Genomic DNA, 17,031 nt, shown 5'->3' with positions numbered 1-17,031 from the left:
ATCGGTAACCTTCATGTTGATTTTTGTTTATCATCATTATAAATATATTAAAATGAAAAGTGATTTATCCTCATCATAAAGAGACAGCTCCTAATACCACCAGCAAAGTAAATAAATGGACATTCAAATTCTAAAAACAAACACCAATTGTTTATTTCTGACAACCCAGAGTGTACAGTGCGTAAGTTCCGCTGTGCTAACAAGAAGCAGTGCATACCTGGATGGTTTTATTGCAATGGTGAGGCCGACTGTGCAGACCAGAGCGATGAGACTCCCAGCTGCCATTGCCTCCCAGAGCTGCAACTGTCTTGTGGCAATGGGACCTGCCTGGCAAAGGAGAGCTTCTGTGATGGAGTCAACGACTGTGGGGACTACTCAGATGAGGCCGACTGCAGTGAGTTTAATGTCTTTCCAATTGAAAAAATTTATACCACTTTAATAAGTCTTGTTACATAAACTATTGTTTAATAATTGCTTCTCATTTTCCTTGCAGCTTGTTCACCAATTCAGTTCACATGCAGGAGCAGCAGGCTGTGCGTGGACTCGATGTTTGTTTGTGATGGAGAAACGGACTGCATTGATGGATCAGATGAAATTGGCTGCGATATCGGTAACTTTAACATCGATTGTTTTTCTTCTTAGAATGAATATATTAAAATGAAACGTGTTTATGGTCGTCCTAAAGAAACGTAGCTCTGAGTACCACCAGAAAAGGAAATATATGGACATTAAAGTAAAAATAAACACCCATTAACTTGTATTTGTGACAATTCAGAGTGTGCAGTGCATGAGTTCCGCTGTGCTAACAAGAAGCAGTGCATACCTGGATGGTTTTATTGCAATGGAGAGGCCGACTGTGCAGACCAGAGCGATGAGACTCCCAGCTGCCATTGCATCCCAGAGCTGCAAATGCCTTGTGGAAATGGGACCTGCCTGGCAAAGGAGAGCTTCTGTGATGGAGTCAATGACTGTGGGGACTACTCAGATGAGGCCAATTGCAGTGAGTGAAATGTCTATCAAAATACGAAACAATGTATATGAATAATGTGTACTTCTTTATTGAACCATTGCTTACAATAAATATTTACACGTGCTTTTGTCTTGCAGCTTGCTCTCCAAGCCAATTCACGTGCAGGAGCAGCAGGCTGTGTGTGGACTTGATGTTTGTTTGTGATGGAGAAACGGACTGCAGTGATGGATCTGATGAAATTAGCTGTGATATAGGTACGTTTCATCACGAGTGTGCTTTTATTACTGTTGTAAATTTTTTGAAAATGATGCTTCGTCATGGTCATTTAACGACGCGCCTCATATTACTCCCAACAAAATAAATATATGAAAGGTTTTAGAAGTAACACACACCAATAGTTGTCTATGATGTGACAATCCAGAGTGTGCAGTGAATGAGTTCCTTTGTGCTAACAAGAAGCAATGCATCTCTGGGCGGTTATACTGCAATGGGGAGCCGGACTGCATGGACAAGAGCGATGAGACTCCGAACTGCAAGTGCCACGCAGACCAACAGCTGCCTTGTGGCAATGGGACCTGCCTGGCAAAGGAGAGCTTCTGTGATGGAGTCAACGACTGTGGAGACTACTCAGATGAGGCCAACTGCAGTGAGTTTAATGTCTTTCCCATTGAAAACAATGAACAATTAAATAAGTCGTATTACATAAACTATTCATGAATAATTGATTGTCATTTTCTGTGCAGCTTGTTCACCAATTCAGTTCACATGTAGGAGCAGCAGGCTGTGCGTGGACTCAATGTTTGTTTGTGATGGAGAAACGGACTGCAGCGATGGATCAGATGAAATTGGCTGCGATATCGGTAACCTTCATGTTGATTTTTGTTAATCATCATTATAAATATATTAAAATGAAAAGTGATTTATCCTCATCATAAAGAGACAGCTCCTAATACCACCAGCAAAGTAAATAAATGGACATTCAACTTCTAAAAACAAACACCAATTATTTATTTCTGACAACCCAGAGTGTGCAGTGCGTGAGTTCCGCTGTGCTAACAAGAAGCAGTGCATACCTGGATGGTTTTATTGCAATGGAGAGGCCGACTGTGCAGACCAGAGCGATGAGACTCCCAGCTGCCATTGCATCCCAGAGCTGCAAATGCCTTGTAGAAATAGGACCTGCCTGGCAAAGGAGAGCTTCTGTGATGGAGTCAATGACTGTGGGGACTACTCAGATGAGTCAAATTGCAGTGAGTGAAATATCTATCAAAATACGAAACAATGTATATGAATAATGTGTACTTCTTTATTGAACCATTGCTTACAATCAATATTTACACGTGCTTTTGTCTTGCAGCTTGCTCTCCAAGCCAATTCACGTGCAGGAGCAGCAGGCTGTGTGTGGACTTGATGTTTGTTTGTGATGGAGAAACGGACTGCAGTGATGGATCTGATGAAATTGGCTGTGATATAGGTACGTTTCATCATGAGTGTGCTTTTATTACTGTTGTAATTTTTTTGAAAATGATGCTTCATCATGGTCATTTAAGGACACGCCTCATATTACTCCCAACAAAATAAATATATGAAAGGTGTTAGAAGTAACAAACACCAATAGTTGTCTATGATGTGACAATCCAGAGTGTGCAGTGAATGAGTTCCTTTGTGCTAACAAGAAGCAATGCATCTCTGGGCGGTTTTACTGCAATGGGGAGCCGGACTGCATGGACAAGAGCGATGAGACTCCGAACTGCAAGTGCCACGCAGACCAACAGCTGCCTTGTGGCAATGGGACCTGCCTGGCAAAGGAGAGCTTCTGTGATGGAGTCAACGACTGTGGAGACTACTCAGATGAGGCCAACTGCAGTGAGTTTAATGTCTTTCCCATTGAAAACAATGAACAATTAAATAAGTCGTATTACATAAACTATTCATGAATAATTGATTGTCATTTTCTGTGCAGCTTGTTCACCAATTCAGTTCACATGTAGGAGCAGCAGGCTGTGCGTGGACTCAATGTTTGTTTGTGATGGAGAAACGGACTGCAGCGATGGATCAGATGAAATTGGCTGCGATATCGGTAACCTTCATGTTGATTTTTGTTAATCATCATTATAAATATATTAAAATGAAAAGTGATTTATCCTCATCATAAAGAGACAGCTCCTAATACCACCAGCAAAGTAAATAAATGGACATTCAAATTCTAAAAACAAACACCAATTATTTATTTCTGACAACCCAGAGTGTGCAGTGCGTGAGTTCCGCTGTGCTAACAAGAAGCAGTGCATACCTGGATGGTTTTATTGCAATGGAGAGGCCGAATGTGCAGACCAGAGCGATGAGACTCCCAGCTGCCATTGCATCCCAGAGCTGCAAATGCCTTGTGGAAATAGGACCTGCCTGGCAAAGGAGAGCTTCTGTGATGGAGTCAATGACTGTGGGGACTACTCAGATGAGTCAAATTGCAGTGAGTGAAATATCTATCAAAATACGAAACAATGTATATGAATAATGTGTACTTCTTTATTGAACCATTGCTTACAATCAATATTTACACGTGCTTTTGTCTTGCAGCTTGCTCTCCAAGCCAATTCACGTGCAGGAGCAGCAGGCTGTGTGTGGACTTGATGTTTGTTTGTGATGGAGAAACGGACTGCAGTGATGGATCTGATGAAATTGGCTGTGATATAGGTACGTTTCATCATGAGTGTGCTTTTATTACTGTTGTAATTTTTTTGAAAATGATGCTTCATCATGGTCATTTAACGACACGCCTCATATTACTCCCAACAAAATAAATATATGAAAGGTGTTAGAAGTAACAAACACCAATAGTTGTCTATGATGTGACAATCCAGAGTGTGCAGTGAATGAGTTCCTTTGTGCTAACAAGAAGCAATGCATCTCTGGGCGGTTTTACTGCAATGGGGAGCCGGACTGCATGGACAAGAGCGATGAGACTCCGAACTGCAAGTGCCACGCAGACCAACAGCTGCCTTGTGGCAATGGGACCTGCCTGGCAAAGGAGAGCTTCTGTGATGGAGTCAACGACTGTGGAGACTACTCAGATGAGGCCAACTGCAGTGAGTTTAATGTCTTTCCCATTGAAAACAATGAACAATTAAATAAGTCGTATTACATAAACAATTCATGAATAATTGATTGTCATTTTCTGTGCAGCTTGTTCACCAATTCAGTTCACATGCAGGAGCAGCAGGCTGTGCGTGGACTCAATGTTTGTTTGTGATGGAGAAACGGACTGCAGTGATGGATCTGATGAAATTGGCTGTGATATAGGTATGTTTCATCACGAGTGTGCTTTTATTACTGTTGTAAATTTTTTGAAAATGATGCTTCATCATGGTCATTTAACTACGCGCCTCATATTACTCCCAACAAAATAAATATATGAAAGGTGTTAGAAGTAACAAACACCAATAGTTGTCTATGATGTGACAATCCAGAGTGTGCAGTGAATGAGTTCCTTTGTGCTAACAAGAAGCAATGCATCTCTGGGCGGTTTTACTGCAATGGGGAGCCGGACTGCATGGACAAGAGCGATGAGACTCCGAACTGCAAGTGCCACGCAGACCAACAGCTGCCTTGTGGCAATGGGACCTGCCTGGCAAAGGAGAGCTTCTGTGATGGAGTCAACGACTGTGGAGACTACTCAGATGAGGCCATCTGCAGTGAGTTTAATGTCTTTCCCATTGAAAAAAATGAACAATTAAATAAGTCGTATTACATGAACTATTCATGAATAATTGATTGTCATTTTCTGTGCAGCTTGTTCACCAATTCAGTTCACATGTAGGAGCAGCAGGCTGTGCGTGGACTCAATGTTTGTTTGTGATGGAGAAACGGACTGCAGTGATGGATCAGATGAAATTGGCTGCGATATCGGTAACCTTCATGTTGATTTTTTTTATCATCATTATAAATATATTAAAATGAAAATTGTATTTCATATCATTTCATATTTTTTCAGTTTCATGTATTTGGTATAGCCCTGTGAACCATTCGGCTCTTGAATCGGGTGCAACCGCAACAAACAAAAAAACTAAAACATGAACAAGAAATCATCTTAAAGTGACTATGCGCAAACAGAAAAATCCAGGAAAAAACTGCTAAGTCTTCCAGAAAAAAAAACACCATACACCAACGCTGTGCAATAATCCCAGTGGGATGCAAGTCAAACAACCACAAGACATCTTAGATTAAAGCCATCATTCTAACTCCGTAATACAACAAACAAACGTGGCCAAACCGAAAAACTTTTCGAAATCACCAAAATAAAGCCCTAAGCAATGTAACAGTGATCATAGGTACTGTGACCGAAATTTCACAATAAACGACATAAGCAACATGTACCACCAAACCCTGTAGCCATAGCTGGTTGCATGAGCCACTCCACAACAGCAGTAGCATCAATAGGAGCAGCGGCGGTTTCTTCATTAGGGCGATTGGGCGACGCACCACCAATGTCATTCAACCACAGAGTCACGCTAGCCGTCACTGTGCCTCTGAATACAGTCCAATCAGCGTCATGCTACGTTCTGTGGAGTACCGCCTCTTTTTGGGCGATTTCCCTCCAGCTGAGAATCGCCCCGAGTGGTCCCATAGACTTACATTCAAATATGTTTTTTTTCGAACGGGGGCGCTGCAATGCATTCTCTATGGCTTCCGGGAGGGCTCGCCCTAACGTGCTTACGTCATCATACGTGCTTACGTCATCATACGTAAGCACGTTTCATCCAACAATATAATTTGTCGCCACCTAGTGGAATCTTTAATAAAATAAACTTAAGTGGTTTGTTTTAATAGTGAGTATAGAAACAAACAAGATGTATGGTAAGAGTCACTTTATTTTTCATTAATATTAAAGAAGTGAAGTTGCCTTTACATGCTTAAGCTGTTAATTTATCCATTTCATGGGTGGACCTTATCCTTATCAATCATCCAGACATTTGCCCCCCCTGAGAGATTTTGCAGGAGCCGCCACTGAATAGGAGTATAAAAAAAATTTCAAATGCACCTTTAAAGATCAGCACACTAAATCAAAACACAAGATCATATGTTGCAGCGGTCATCCGGAACGAAAACATTTGATTTTAGGCCACTGAATAGCAGTGGCAACAAGGGGTGTACAACTCCTCTAGAGCAGTTTTGAGTGAAGATCTCATAGGTAGTGATTCAAGTTGCAGTTTATTGGCAATTGCATTCCAGACCCTGGGGGCCTCAATAGCCAAGGCCCTTCCTCCAGTATTTGTACGGCAATAAGGAATGTGAAGCTGGTTAGTGAGCGAAGACCTTAGGTCACATTTGTTCTTCGAAACAGAGAGGAGATCCAGCAGGTAGTCTGCGGATTTTTTTGTAAGTACATCGTGAATAAATAAGATCTGGTGCACAAGCCGTCGAACATTAAGAGATGTTAAGTTTGACCCAATGTAGAGAACACAGTGGTGAGTCCTATATGGGCAGTTCAATGCAAATCTTAAGGCCGAGTGATAAATTGAGTCAAGCTTCCTCAGTAAAGTGCTTAGGGCTGATTTGTATACGATGTCACAGTAATCAAGTAGAGGCAGTATGGTAGCTTTTATCAATTCCAAACGGAACATAGGGGGGAAAGCAGTGCTTGTATCGATACAGAAAACCAATTTTTATTTTTGTCTTTTTACCAATATAATCAATGTGATCTTCAAATTTCAGTTTTAAATACAGGATGACCCCAAGATACTTATATATCTTGACTTGCTCTATTTGATAATTATTTAAGGAATGTAATGGGGAAAAATAACTTCCTGCTTTAGTCCTGGTGAGAAGCATAGCACCTTGGTTTTGGAGGTATTCAGGACTAGTTTAAGAGCTGATGTAGTTTGTTGAAATTACCCTGGAGCTTAGCAATCACGTCATCCGGAGAGCAGCCAGCAGTAATCAGTATTGTGTGATCTGCAAAAATATTTACCCTGGAATGATCCAGGTCAGTGCCCAAGTCATTGACATAAAGAGAGAACAAGAGGGGGCCGAGGATGGAACCCTGTGGAACCCCTTTTGTTATCTTAAAACTGTTTGACCTTCAACCATCTGTGACTACAGTTTGGGTGTGAGAAAAGAGGAAATATTTTTAACCATTCTACTGCGTGTTTGGAGAAACCGAGGCAACTTAGTTTACTAAGCGGGGTGTTGTGGTCGACTGTATCAAAGGCTTTGGACAAGTCAAGAAAAAGACTGGCGCAGTACTGCTTATTATCAAGGCTACTGTAAATGTGATTCAGAGAGTCTAATGCAGCAGATGTGGTGCTGTATTTTTTTCGGAACCCAGATTGTTTAGGATGTAATAGATTGTTGTCGGACAGGAAACTGCTAATTTGGTAGTTCAATAATTTTTCAAAATTTTTCATCAACGGGGACAAAATTGAGATAGGTCGGTAGTTATTTGGATCATCTTAGGGCCCCCTTTGTAAAGTGGACGAACATAGGAATGTTTCCATTCTAGAGGTAATGATGCTTCTTTGATGGACAGGTAAAAAATATGGGCTATAGGTTTGTATATTAGGTGACCAACAGTTAGCAGAGCAAAGACGGGAATACTATCTGCTCCGCTAGAGGAGGACCCTTTGAGGTCAGACAGTTGTTTCAGAACATTACTTTCGTGGATTGGCTGGAAACTAAATTCGTTCAATGTTTGGACAGGGGTGTAGGAATTTGCATGGGCAGGGGTGACTCCCAATACATTATCAAAAAGGTTTCCAGCTTCAGAAAAATGAAGGTTAAAATTGTCAACTATTTTTTTGGGCTCTGAAAAATATTCCCCGTTTCGGTTAAGCTCAACGGGCAGATGATCTGTTTTGGATGCCTTTTCGATACATTTGATTGTTTTCCAGAAGATCCTGGCATTTCCATTTGATTCCAGGAGAGTGGAGGAAAAGTAGGCATTTTTTGCATGCCGTATTGTTTTTACACATCTATTCCTTAAAATCCTGTATTCTAGCCAGTCATTGACCAAATTACTTTTCTGAGCACATGCCCAAGCCTTGTCCCTAGTTTTCATGAGATTAGTAATCAAAGGATTAAACCATGGTGGGCAGTTGCCTTTAGTTTTAAATCTAACCAACGGAGCATGTTTGTCAATAATTTGGAGAAACGTGTACCTGAAGGTCTCCCAAGCCGTAGTCAGGTTGGGGATATCACAGACCTTGTCAATATCCGAGTGAAGCACATTATTAGTAAATGCCTGAGAGCTGAAGTGTCTCATGAAGTGCTTCTCAACCAATTTAGGGGGGGGGGGGGCGCTTTGGGTCTGGCTGATGATCTCACCCTAAATATGAAGGAATGATCACTACGGTTATTACCCAGAACACCAGTCAGTGCAAAATTGTGAGGGGCATTCGTCAATAGGACGTCAAGCAGAGATGAATGTCCTGGATTTTTTAGGTTGGGTCTTGTGGGGACATTTATTAATTGAAAGAGGTTAAATTAATCTGCAAAATTTGTGGCCACGGCCGGCGGGTTTAGCCAATTCCAATTTAGATCACCGACTAACACTATTTCACCTTTAGGGAGGCCCCCAAGAAGCTCTCTCAGTGCAGACGCAGCTTCAACATCCTTCCCACTAGGCGGTCTATAGCAGCACACTACCAATATCTGTTGATTATTGGGAGAGTTATTCTAAGAGCCAGACCGTCAAAGCTACATTTTTTAAACAAGGAGTGAGCTGGTGAACATGCAATAGTATTACAAACATAGATGGCAACTCCACCTCCTTTAGATCCTCGGTCAAGCAGAAAAAAGGTTGTAGTTGTCAATCGTAATCTGCAAGTCATTGACGGCCGGAGTGAGAAATCTTTCTGTTAGGCAAAAAATGTCTGGGTCCAGATTTGCCACTAGTTTTAGTTGACTTAATTTAATCACAAGCCCTCTGATGTTGATGTGTAGAACACCGACACCTTTTCTGCCAGAAAAATCTAATTATACCAGTTCTTTACATTTGGGCCAGGATGAAGCTCAATACCTCCCAAAAATAAGAAAAGTAGAATTAATAGTTTGCACAGGTATTTTCTGTGAAAGGATGAAAAGCGGCGAACCTTGGACGAATAGCAGTAGCTCGCAGATGGTGATATTTTTAAGAGCAGAATGAAGTTTGGAAGGAGTGCTGGTGAAGTTATGGGACAAAGATAGGGTTTAAAAGGATACAATGATGGAGTGTAGAAGTGCCTATAAGCTGTTTCATTAGCAGGTGTAGTGGCAAATTTAGCAATAAGTATGGACGCGAAGTAACGCAGGTAGCCATTTGTAGAGTTGAGTGTGGCACTAGATATGGCTGGGAGGGACAGCAGTAGGATACACAGCAAGAGAATTGCCACCTTTAAAATATCAGGGTTACACACAGTTTAACACAGAAGCGAAAAACTAAAATATATACTTGTAGGCCGAGCGCGAGAAAACGTCTTGCTGCACTCGTCACACATGTACGACCGTGGCAATGTTGCCTTGGCAGGAACACAGCTAACCAGGCGACGTGTAGTAAACATCACCTCTGGGGAGACAAAGGCGGCCAGGCGTGGTGTTGGCCACCCACCCCTCGTGCGCTGTCACGGCCTTTATAGGTGCTCGCTAACAGCATTTGGAACCTGCAGTCTGTTAAGGCGATACGGTGGATATTTGTGTTTTTGCCTACACGTGTTCCATGTGTGTGTGTACGACTGTAGCCGACGTTTCGCTGGAGGCTACAGCCGGCATATTAGCGAGGCCTCACTCAGGCTGCGCCAGGTGCACGATTAACTAGGCTTCACTCAGGCTGTGTCATGTGCACAATTAACTAGGCCTCACTCAGGCTACGCCATGTGCACTATTAACTAGGCCTCACTCAGGCGCGCCATGTGCGCGATTAACACTCACAACCTGCAGTCTGTTAAGGCGATACGGTGGATATTTGTCTCTGTTTTTGCCTACACGTGTTCCATGTGTGTGTGTAAGCGTGTAGCCGACGTTTCGCTGGAGGCTACAGCCGGCATATTAACGAGGCCTCGGGCTGCGCCACGTGAGCGATTAACTAGGCCTCACTCAGGCTGCGCCACGTGCGCAATTAACTAGGCCTCACTCAGGCTGCGCCATGTGCATTATTAACTAGGCCTCACTCAGGCTGTGTCATGTGCACGATTAACTAACACTCAAACACACAGCTCACTTTCACTCACTCACACACACAGCTCACGCACACAGCTCACTCACACACAGTGAATTATCCTCATCATAAAGAGACACAGCTCCTAATACCACCAGCAAAGTAAATAAATGGGCATTCAAAGTCGAAAACAAACACCAACTTTTTAATTTCTGACAACCCAGAGTGTGCAGTGAATGAGTTCCGTTGTGCTAACAAGAAGCAATGCATCTCTGGGCGGTTTTACTGCAATGGAGAGCCGGACTGCATGGACATGAGCGATGAGACTCCGAACTGCCAGTGCCACACAGACCAACAGCTGCCTTGTGGCAATGGGACCTGCCTTGCAAAGGAGAGCTTCTGTGATGGAGTCAATGACTGTGGGGACTACTCAGATGAGGCCAACTGCAGTGAGTGTAATGTCTTTCAAATTGAAAACAATGTATATCACTTGTGTAATGTCTTTCCAATTGAAAACAATGTATATCACTTAAATGAGTCGTGCTACAAAAACTATTGTTTAATAATTGCTTCTCATTTTCCTTGCAGCTTGTTCACCAATTCAGTTCACATGCAGGAGCAGCAGGCTGTGCGTGGACTCGATGTTTGTTTGTGATGGAGAAACGGACTGCATTGATGGATCAGATGAAATTGGCTGTGATATCGGTAACTTTAACATCGATTGTTTTTCTACTTAGAATGAATATATTAAAATGAAACGTGTTTATGTTCATCCTAAAGAAACGTAGCTCTGAGTACCACCAGAAAAGTATATAGATGGACATTAAAAGCAAAAATAAACACCCATTAACTTGTATTTGTGACAATTCAGAGTGTGCAGTACATGAGTTCCGCTGTGCTAGCAAGAAGCAATGCATACCTGGATGGTTTAATTGCAATGGAGAGGCCGACTGTGCAGACCAGAGCGATGAGACTCCCAGCTGCCATTGCCTCCCAGAGCTGCAAATGCCTTGTGGAAATGGGACCTGCCTGGCAAAGGAAAGCTTCTGTGATGGAGTCAATGACTGTGGGGACTACTCAGATGAGGCCAATTGCAGTGAGTGAAATGTCTATCAAAATACGAAACAATGTATATGAATAATGTGTACTTCTTTATTGAACCATTGCTTACAATCAATATTTACACGTGCTTTTGTCTTGCAGCTTGTTCTCCAAGCCAATTCACGTGCAAGAGCAGCAGGCTGTGTGTGGACTCGATGTTTGTTTGTGATGGAGAAACGGACTGCAGTGATGGATCTGATGAAATTGACTGTGATATAGGTACCTTTTCATCACGAATGTACTCTTTCTAACTGTCGTAATTTTTTTAAATGATGCTTCATTATGGTCCTTTAAAGACACAACTTATATTACTCCCAACAAAATTAATACATGAAAGGTTTTCGAAGTAAAAAACTAACACCAATAGTTGTCTATCATGTGACAACCCAGAGTGTGCAGTGAATGAGTTCCGCTGTGCTAACAAGAGGCAATGCATCTCTGGGCGGTTTTACTGCAATGGGGAGCCGGACTGCATGGACAAGAGCGATGAGACTCCAAACTGCCAGTGCCACACAGACCAACAGCTGCCTTGTGGCAATGGGACCTGCCTGGCAAAGGAGAGCTTCTGTGATGGAGTCAACGACTGTGGGGACTACTCAGATGAGGCCAACTGCAGTGAGTTTAATGTCTTTCCAATTGAAAACAATGTATATCACTTAAATGAGTCGTGCTACAAAACTATTGTTTAATAATTGCTTCTCATTTTCCTTGCAGCTTGTTCATCAATTCAGTTCACATGCAGGAGCAGCAGGCTGTGCGTGGACTCAATGTTTGTTTGTGATGGAGAAACGGACTGCATTGATGGATCAGATGAAATTGGCTGTGATATCGGTAACTTTAACATCGATTGTTTTTCTACTTAGAATGAATATATTAAAATGAAACGTGTTTATGTTCATCCTAAAGAAACGTAGCTCTGAGTACCACCAGAAAAGTATATAGATGGACATTAAAAGCAAAAATAAACACCCATTAACTTGTATTTGTGACAATTCAGAGTGTGCAGTGCATGAGTTCCGCTGTGCTAGCAAGAAGCAATGCATACCTGGATGGTTTAATTGCAATGGAGAGGCCGACTGTGCAGACCAGAGCGATGAGACTCCCAGCTGCCATTGCCTCCCAGAGCTGCAAATGCCTTGTGGAAATGGGACCTGCCTGGCAAAGGAAAGCTTCTGTGATGGAGTCAATGACTGTGGGGACTACTCAGATGAGGCCAATTGCAGTGAGTGAAATGTCTATCAAAATACGAAACAATGTATATGAATAATGTGTACTTCTTTATTGAACCATTGCTTACAATCAATATTTACACGTGCTTTTGTCTTGCAGCTTGCTCTCCAAGCCAATTCACGTGCAGGAGCAGCAGGCTGTGTGTGGACTTGATGTTTGTTTGTGATGGAGAAACGGACTGCAGTGATGGATCTGATGAAATTGGCTGTGATATAGGTACCTTTTCATCACGAATGTACTTTTTCTAACTGTCGTAATTTTTTTAAATGATGCTTCATTATGGTCCTTTAAAGACACAACTCATATTACTCCCAACAAAATTAATACATGAAAGGTTTTCGAAGTAAAAAACTAACACCAATAGTTGTCTATCATGTGACAACCCAGAGTGTGCAGTGAATGAGTTCCGCTGTGCTAACAAGAGGCAATGCATCTCTGGGCGGTTTTACTGCAATGGGGAGCCGGACTGCATGGACAAGAGCGATGAGACTCCAAACTGCCAGTGCCACACAGACCAACAGCTGCCTTGTGGCAATGGGACCTGCCTGGCAAAGGAGAGCTTCTGTGATGGAGTCAACGACTGTGGGGACTACTCAGATGAGGCCAACTGCAGTGAGTTTAATGTCTTTCCAATTGAAAACAATGTATATCACTTAAATGAGTCGTGCTACAAAAACTATTGTTTAATAATTGCTTCTCATTTTCCTTGCAGCTTGTTCATCAATTCAGTTCACATGCAGGAGCAGCAGGCTGTGCGTGGACTCAATGTTTGTTTGTGATGGAGAAACGGACTGCATTGATGGATCAGATGAAATTGGCTGTGATATCGGTAACTTTAACATCGATTGTTTTTCTACTTAGAATGAATATATTAAAATGAAACGTGTTTATGTTCATCCTAAAGAAACGTAGCTCTGAGTACCACCAGAAAAGTATATAGATGGACATTAAAAGTAAAAATAAACACCCATTAACTTGTATTTGTGACAATTCAGAGTGTGCAGTGCATGAGTTCCGCTGTGCTAGCAAGAAGCAATGCATACCTGGATGGTTTAATTGCAATGGAGAGGCCGACTGTGCAGACCAGAGCGATGAGACTCCCAGCTGCCATTGCCTCCCAGAGCTGCAAATGCCTTGTGGAAATGGGACCTGCCTGGCAAAGGAGAGCTTCTGTGATGGAGTCAATGACTGTGGGGACTACTCAGATGAGGCCAATTGCAGTGAGTGAAATGTCTATCAAAATACGAAACAATGTAATTGAATAATGTGTACTTCTTCATTGAACCATTGCTTACAATCAATATTTACACGTGCTTTTGTCTTGCAGCTTGTTCTCCAAGCCAATTCACGTGCAAGAGCAGCAGGCTGTGTGTGGACTCGATGTTTGTTTGTGATGGAGAAATGGACTGCAGTGATGGATCTGATGAAATTGGTTGTGATATCGGTAACTTTCATCCCGATTTTGCTTTCATGTATATTTTTTACGTAAATGATGCTTCCCCATGGTCCTCAAAAGACACACCTCTCGTATTTTTCCCAACAAAGTAAATGTATGAAAGGTTTTCTCATTAAAAAACTAACACCAATAGTCGTCTATCATGTGACAACTCAGAGTGTGCAGTGCGTGATTTCCGCTGTGCTGACAAGAAGCAATGCATCTCTGGGAGGTTTTACTGCAATGGAGAGGCCGACTGTGCAGACCAGAGCGATGAGACTCCCAGCTGCCATTGCCTCCCAGAGCTGCAACTGTCTTGTGGCAATGGGACCTGCCTGGCGAAGGAGAGCTTCTGTGATGGAGTCAACGACTGTGGGGATTACTCAGATGAGGGCAACTGCAGTGAGTGGCTTAGCTCAGCATTTTCATTTTTGAGCTACCAAACCTTTGATAATCACATTGACCAAGTGTCAATTAAAACTCACCAATAGTGTGGTAATGTGTGCCTTGCAGCCTGTGTTGATGGGGACTTCCAGTGCAAACACAGTGGATGCGTTCCGCTTTCTCTTGTTTGTGATGGTGACGTGGACTGTGTAGATGGCTCGGATGAAGCTTTATTTTTATGCAGACCAGGTAAGCCAGTGTATCCTCTCAGTCTTTGTGAAAATAATTCTTATTTTGTGTTTTGTTACCTGCCACTGTGAGTAAATGTTGGTGTACATTGACATTTACATTAACACTGTTTCGTCCTTCGTGTATTACAGCAAAGTATAATTTTAGAGTAAAGTTGGATTTTGATCCATCTCTGAGCATCAATCAAATGGAGAATGAGGTGAGAAGCTGACTTATCTTGTAGACAATAAAACAAATGTTTTTCACCTATTTATTATAAATGGTGGGCAATAATGGAAACCTTTTACTTAACTGTGTTGTACATTGTTGTTGTTATTATTATTGAATGTGGTTGTTTTTCTCCTCCTAAATGACAGATACAAATATATATGAAGAAATTATTTCCACAGCAGAATGTGAAGACAAAATATAAGCAACTTCCCTAAACATGTCTTAAAATGTAAACGTATAGTTTCTACACCAGAAAACTACTACTACTACTAGTTTTCTTAAATAGTAAACTCTTCACAATATGGAATCTTTTTTGTAACACATTATTTTCCCATACTTTTGAGAGCATCACACACACACCGCCATGTACACAAACAGCAATCACACACTGCTTAATCATATGCACTTGTTATTCCATACGAAATGTAGGTCTTAAATGGGAAGGGCTTTTATTTAAGTTGTCTTTCTCTTTTTTGTTTTTTGACTACGTTGTTTTGTGTTGTCTACACATGTGTGACAAGACCACACGTAACCATCATAATATTTTACGCGTGTTAATACTTGCAGCAAAAATTCTATTGGATTTTGTTGAATTAAAAAACTTCGTAAATATTTTATCGCTTTTTTATTATTACGATGTGTGGGAGCCATAGGGATATATTGCATCCAATACGAGTTAAATTTCTCGAATTATGCCTCAGATTAATCAAGTATTTGCTGATACTGCATTAGCGTGGTGCACAAGCACAATATACAAAAAAACTCAACACTTGCGCAACAACACTACCTTCGAAAAATATATATCAGATTATCTAGGTTTCTATACATTTTAGCTTTGTACTTTGATGATTGCAAATATAATTAAGGGCATTTTAACTCTTGTTTTATTATACGGATAAGTTTGAATGCTCATGGAATATTTTGGGAGAAAATAAAATCCTAAATGTTTACAAAATATTCAGCACACCTGTTTATGGTGGGTGTGTGTGTGTGTTTTTAAGTAAATGTTACTGTTACAAAATTGTGAAATTCTAAAGCATTTATCAAATATTTGTTTTCATACAAATGTATTCATGATTGATCAATCTATAAATCCAATGTCAACAGGTTAGGTAATGTTTAGGCAAATTATGATTATAGTAAGTAAATTCGCTCTGCTTTAAATTAAGGTTACGTTCATGGCTCAAATTCGACTAATAAGCAAAACTATCCAAGCTGGCATTTTCTGTAAATGTAATGGAATTAAACATTTTGGAACTATTCAAAATGAAGGCTAGAATGCAGATTAAAAGCACGCAAAAATACTTGAAATGAAAAACGGAAGGAATGTTATACATTTACATCATTCTTTATTCTGTCAAATTATTTTATGATTTTACAATGTTAACATCTCGGTGCCGAGATTTTAACTACCTTGTCTGGTATACAGGAGGTCGTGGGTTCGATCCTGACCCTGATGCCTGTACATCTATAGTTGGAATATTCTCGGCATGGTCGTGTGGATTTTTCTCCAGGTACTCTGGTTTTTCCCTCCACATTTAGAAACATTGATTTAAAGTATTTGATTTGCTATGAATTTCCACGTGATAAACTACTTCGTTTAACTATCATTTATGACCAGGTCACTGCTGGAAAAGAGCTATATAGCTTCGTGGGCTTTATCTGGTCAAATAAAAAATAATGTTTTAGGTTTAATTTGGAATATTCCAGGAATAAAATGTAATATAACATTTACTTATTGCCAAATATTTTAAATAAATTCCCTAAATTCATTGCTGAGTCCATCACCACACGGGTCTATACAACTCTCTCTGGGTTGGCGGCTATGAAAACAAAAGTAAAAGGTGCAGCCCTGCAGTTGCTTGCTAAAGGCATTGCTGACAGAAGGGGCCTCCACGAGAGGAAGCTCTGAAGAACCTTGTGAAGGATATTTTTGCCATACTCTTCAACGCTGGCCAAACACCTTGGAGGAAATAACCCCACCACACGCGATCTGACTGAATGTGGTATACCCATTTAGACTGCTGAGTGAACAGGCAGGGGAATTTATTAAATTTGCCCATTGTTTCCATTGCTGAGCCAGGGATCAAACCAGCCGCTTCTCTTTTTGTAAGTCCATAATAAAATAATATAGGTCTCTCTTCTGCCGAGATCGTCAGGCTGGCTAACTACATCACAAAAAAAGACATGACGTTGATCACGGCGAGGTTAACTTTATTCACCTGAATTGGCATTGTGGACTGTGGTATGTGGATGGAGATGGTGCACATTTTCCCGCACATATTCTAGAAACAACTGGACCACGATGCTTTCCGTCAGCACATA

General features: G+C 41.3%; 2 protein-coding genes and 1 long non-coding RNA gene across 3 annotated transcripts; all 3 read left to right on the top strand.

Annotated features, from left to right (window-relative positions):
- Positions 1 to 174: 174 nt before the first annotated feature.
- Positions 175 to 1,687, top strand: LOC144727802 (uncharacterized). Its single transcript, XM_078606913.1, has 5 exons — positions 175 to 394; positions 494 to 610; positions 776 to 1,000; positions 1,108 to 1,224; positions 1,392 to 1,687. The coding sequence occupies exons 2-5, from the start codon at positions 547 to 549 to the stop codon at positions 1,685 to 1,687; spliced, it is 702 nt and encodes a 233-aa protein (XP_078463039.1). The 5' UTR covers positions 175 to 394; positions 494 to 546.
- A 9-nt stretch (positions 1,688 to 1,696) lies between these two features.
- Positions 1,697 to 2,830, top strand: LOC144727695 (uncharacterized). The gene is made up of 4 exons (XR_013587431.1): positions 1,697 to 1,830; positions 1,996 to 2,220; positions 2,328 to 2,444; positions 2,612 to 2,830. It is a non-coding gene; the product is annotated as an uncharacterized LOC144727695 (long non-coding RNA).
- A 1,329-nt stretch (positions 2,831 to 4,159) lies between these two features.
- On the top strand, positions 4,160 to 15,663 carry LOC144727693 (uncharacterized). Its single transcript, XM_078606717.1, has 19 exons — positions 4,160 to 4,270; positions 4,438 to 4,662; positions 4,760 to 4,876; positions 10,322 to 10,546; positions 10,686 to 10,802; positions 10,969 to 11,193; positions 11,301 to 11,417; positions 11,589 to 11,813; positions 11,913 to 12,029; positions 12,196 to 12,420; positions 12,528 to 12,644; positions 12,816 to 13,040; positions 13,141 to 13,257; positions 13,424 to 13,648; positions 13,756 to 13,872; positions 14,041 to 14,265; positions 14,377 to 14,496; positions 14,628 to 14,695; positions 14,853 to 15,663. The coding sequence occupies exons 1-19, from the start codon at positions 4,207 to 4,209 to the stop codon at positions 14,919 to 14,921; spliced, it is 2,940 nt and encodes a 979-aa protein (XP_078462843.1). The 5' UTR covers positions 4,160 to 4,206; the 3' UTR covers positions 14,922 to 15,663.
- The last annotated feature ends 1,368 nt before the right edge of the window (positions 15,664 to 17,031 follow it).

Source organism: Lampetra planeri, chromosome 26 (genome assembly GCF_965212315.1).
Source record: "Lampetra planeri chromosome 26, kcLamPlan1.2.h2, whole genome shotgun sequence".
NCBI classification, from domain to species: domain Eukaryota; kingdom Metazoa; phylum Chordata; class Hyperoartia; order Petromyzontiformes; family Petromyzontidae; genus Lampetra; species Lampetra planeri.
The sequence above is the reverse complement of the archived record's forward strand: the minus strand, read 5'-3'. Positions and strand labels throughout refer to the sequence as shown.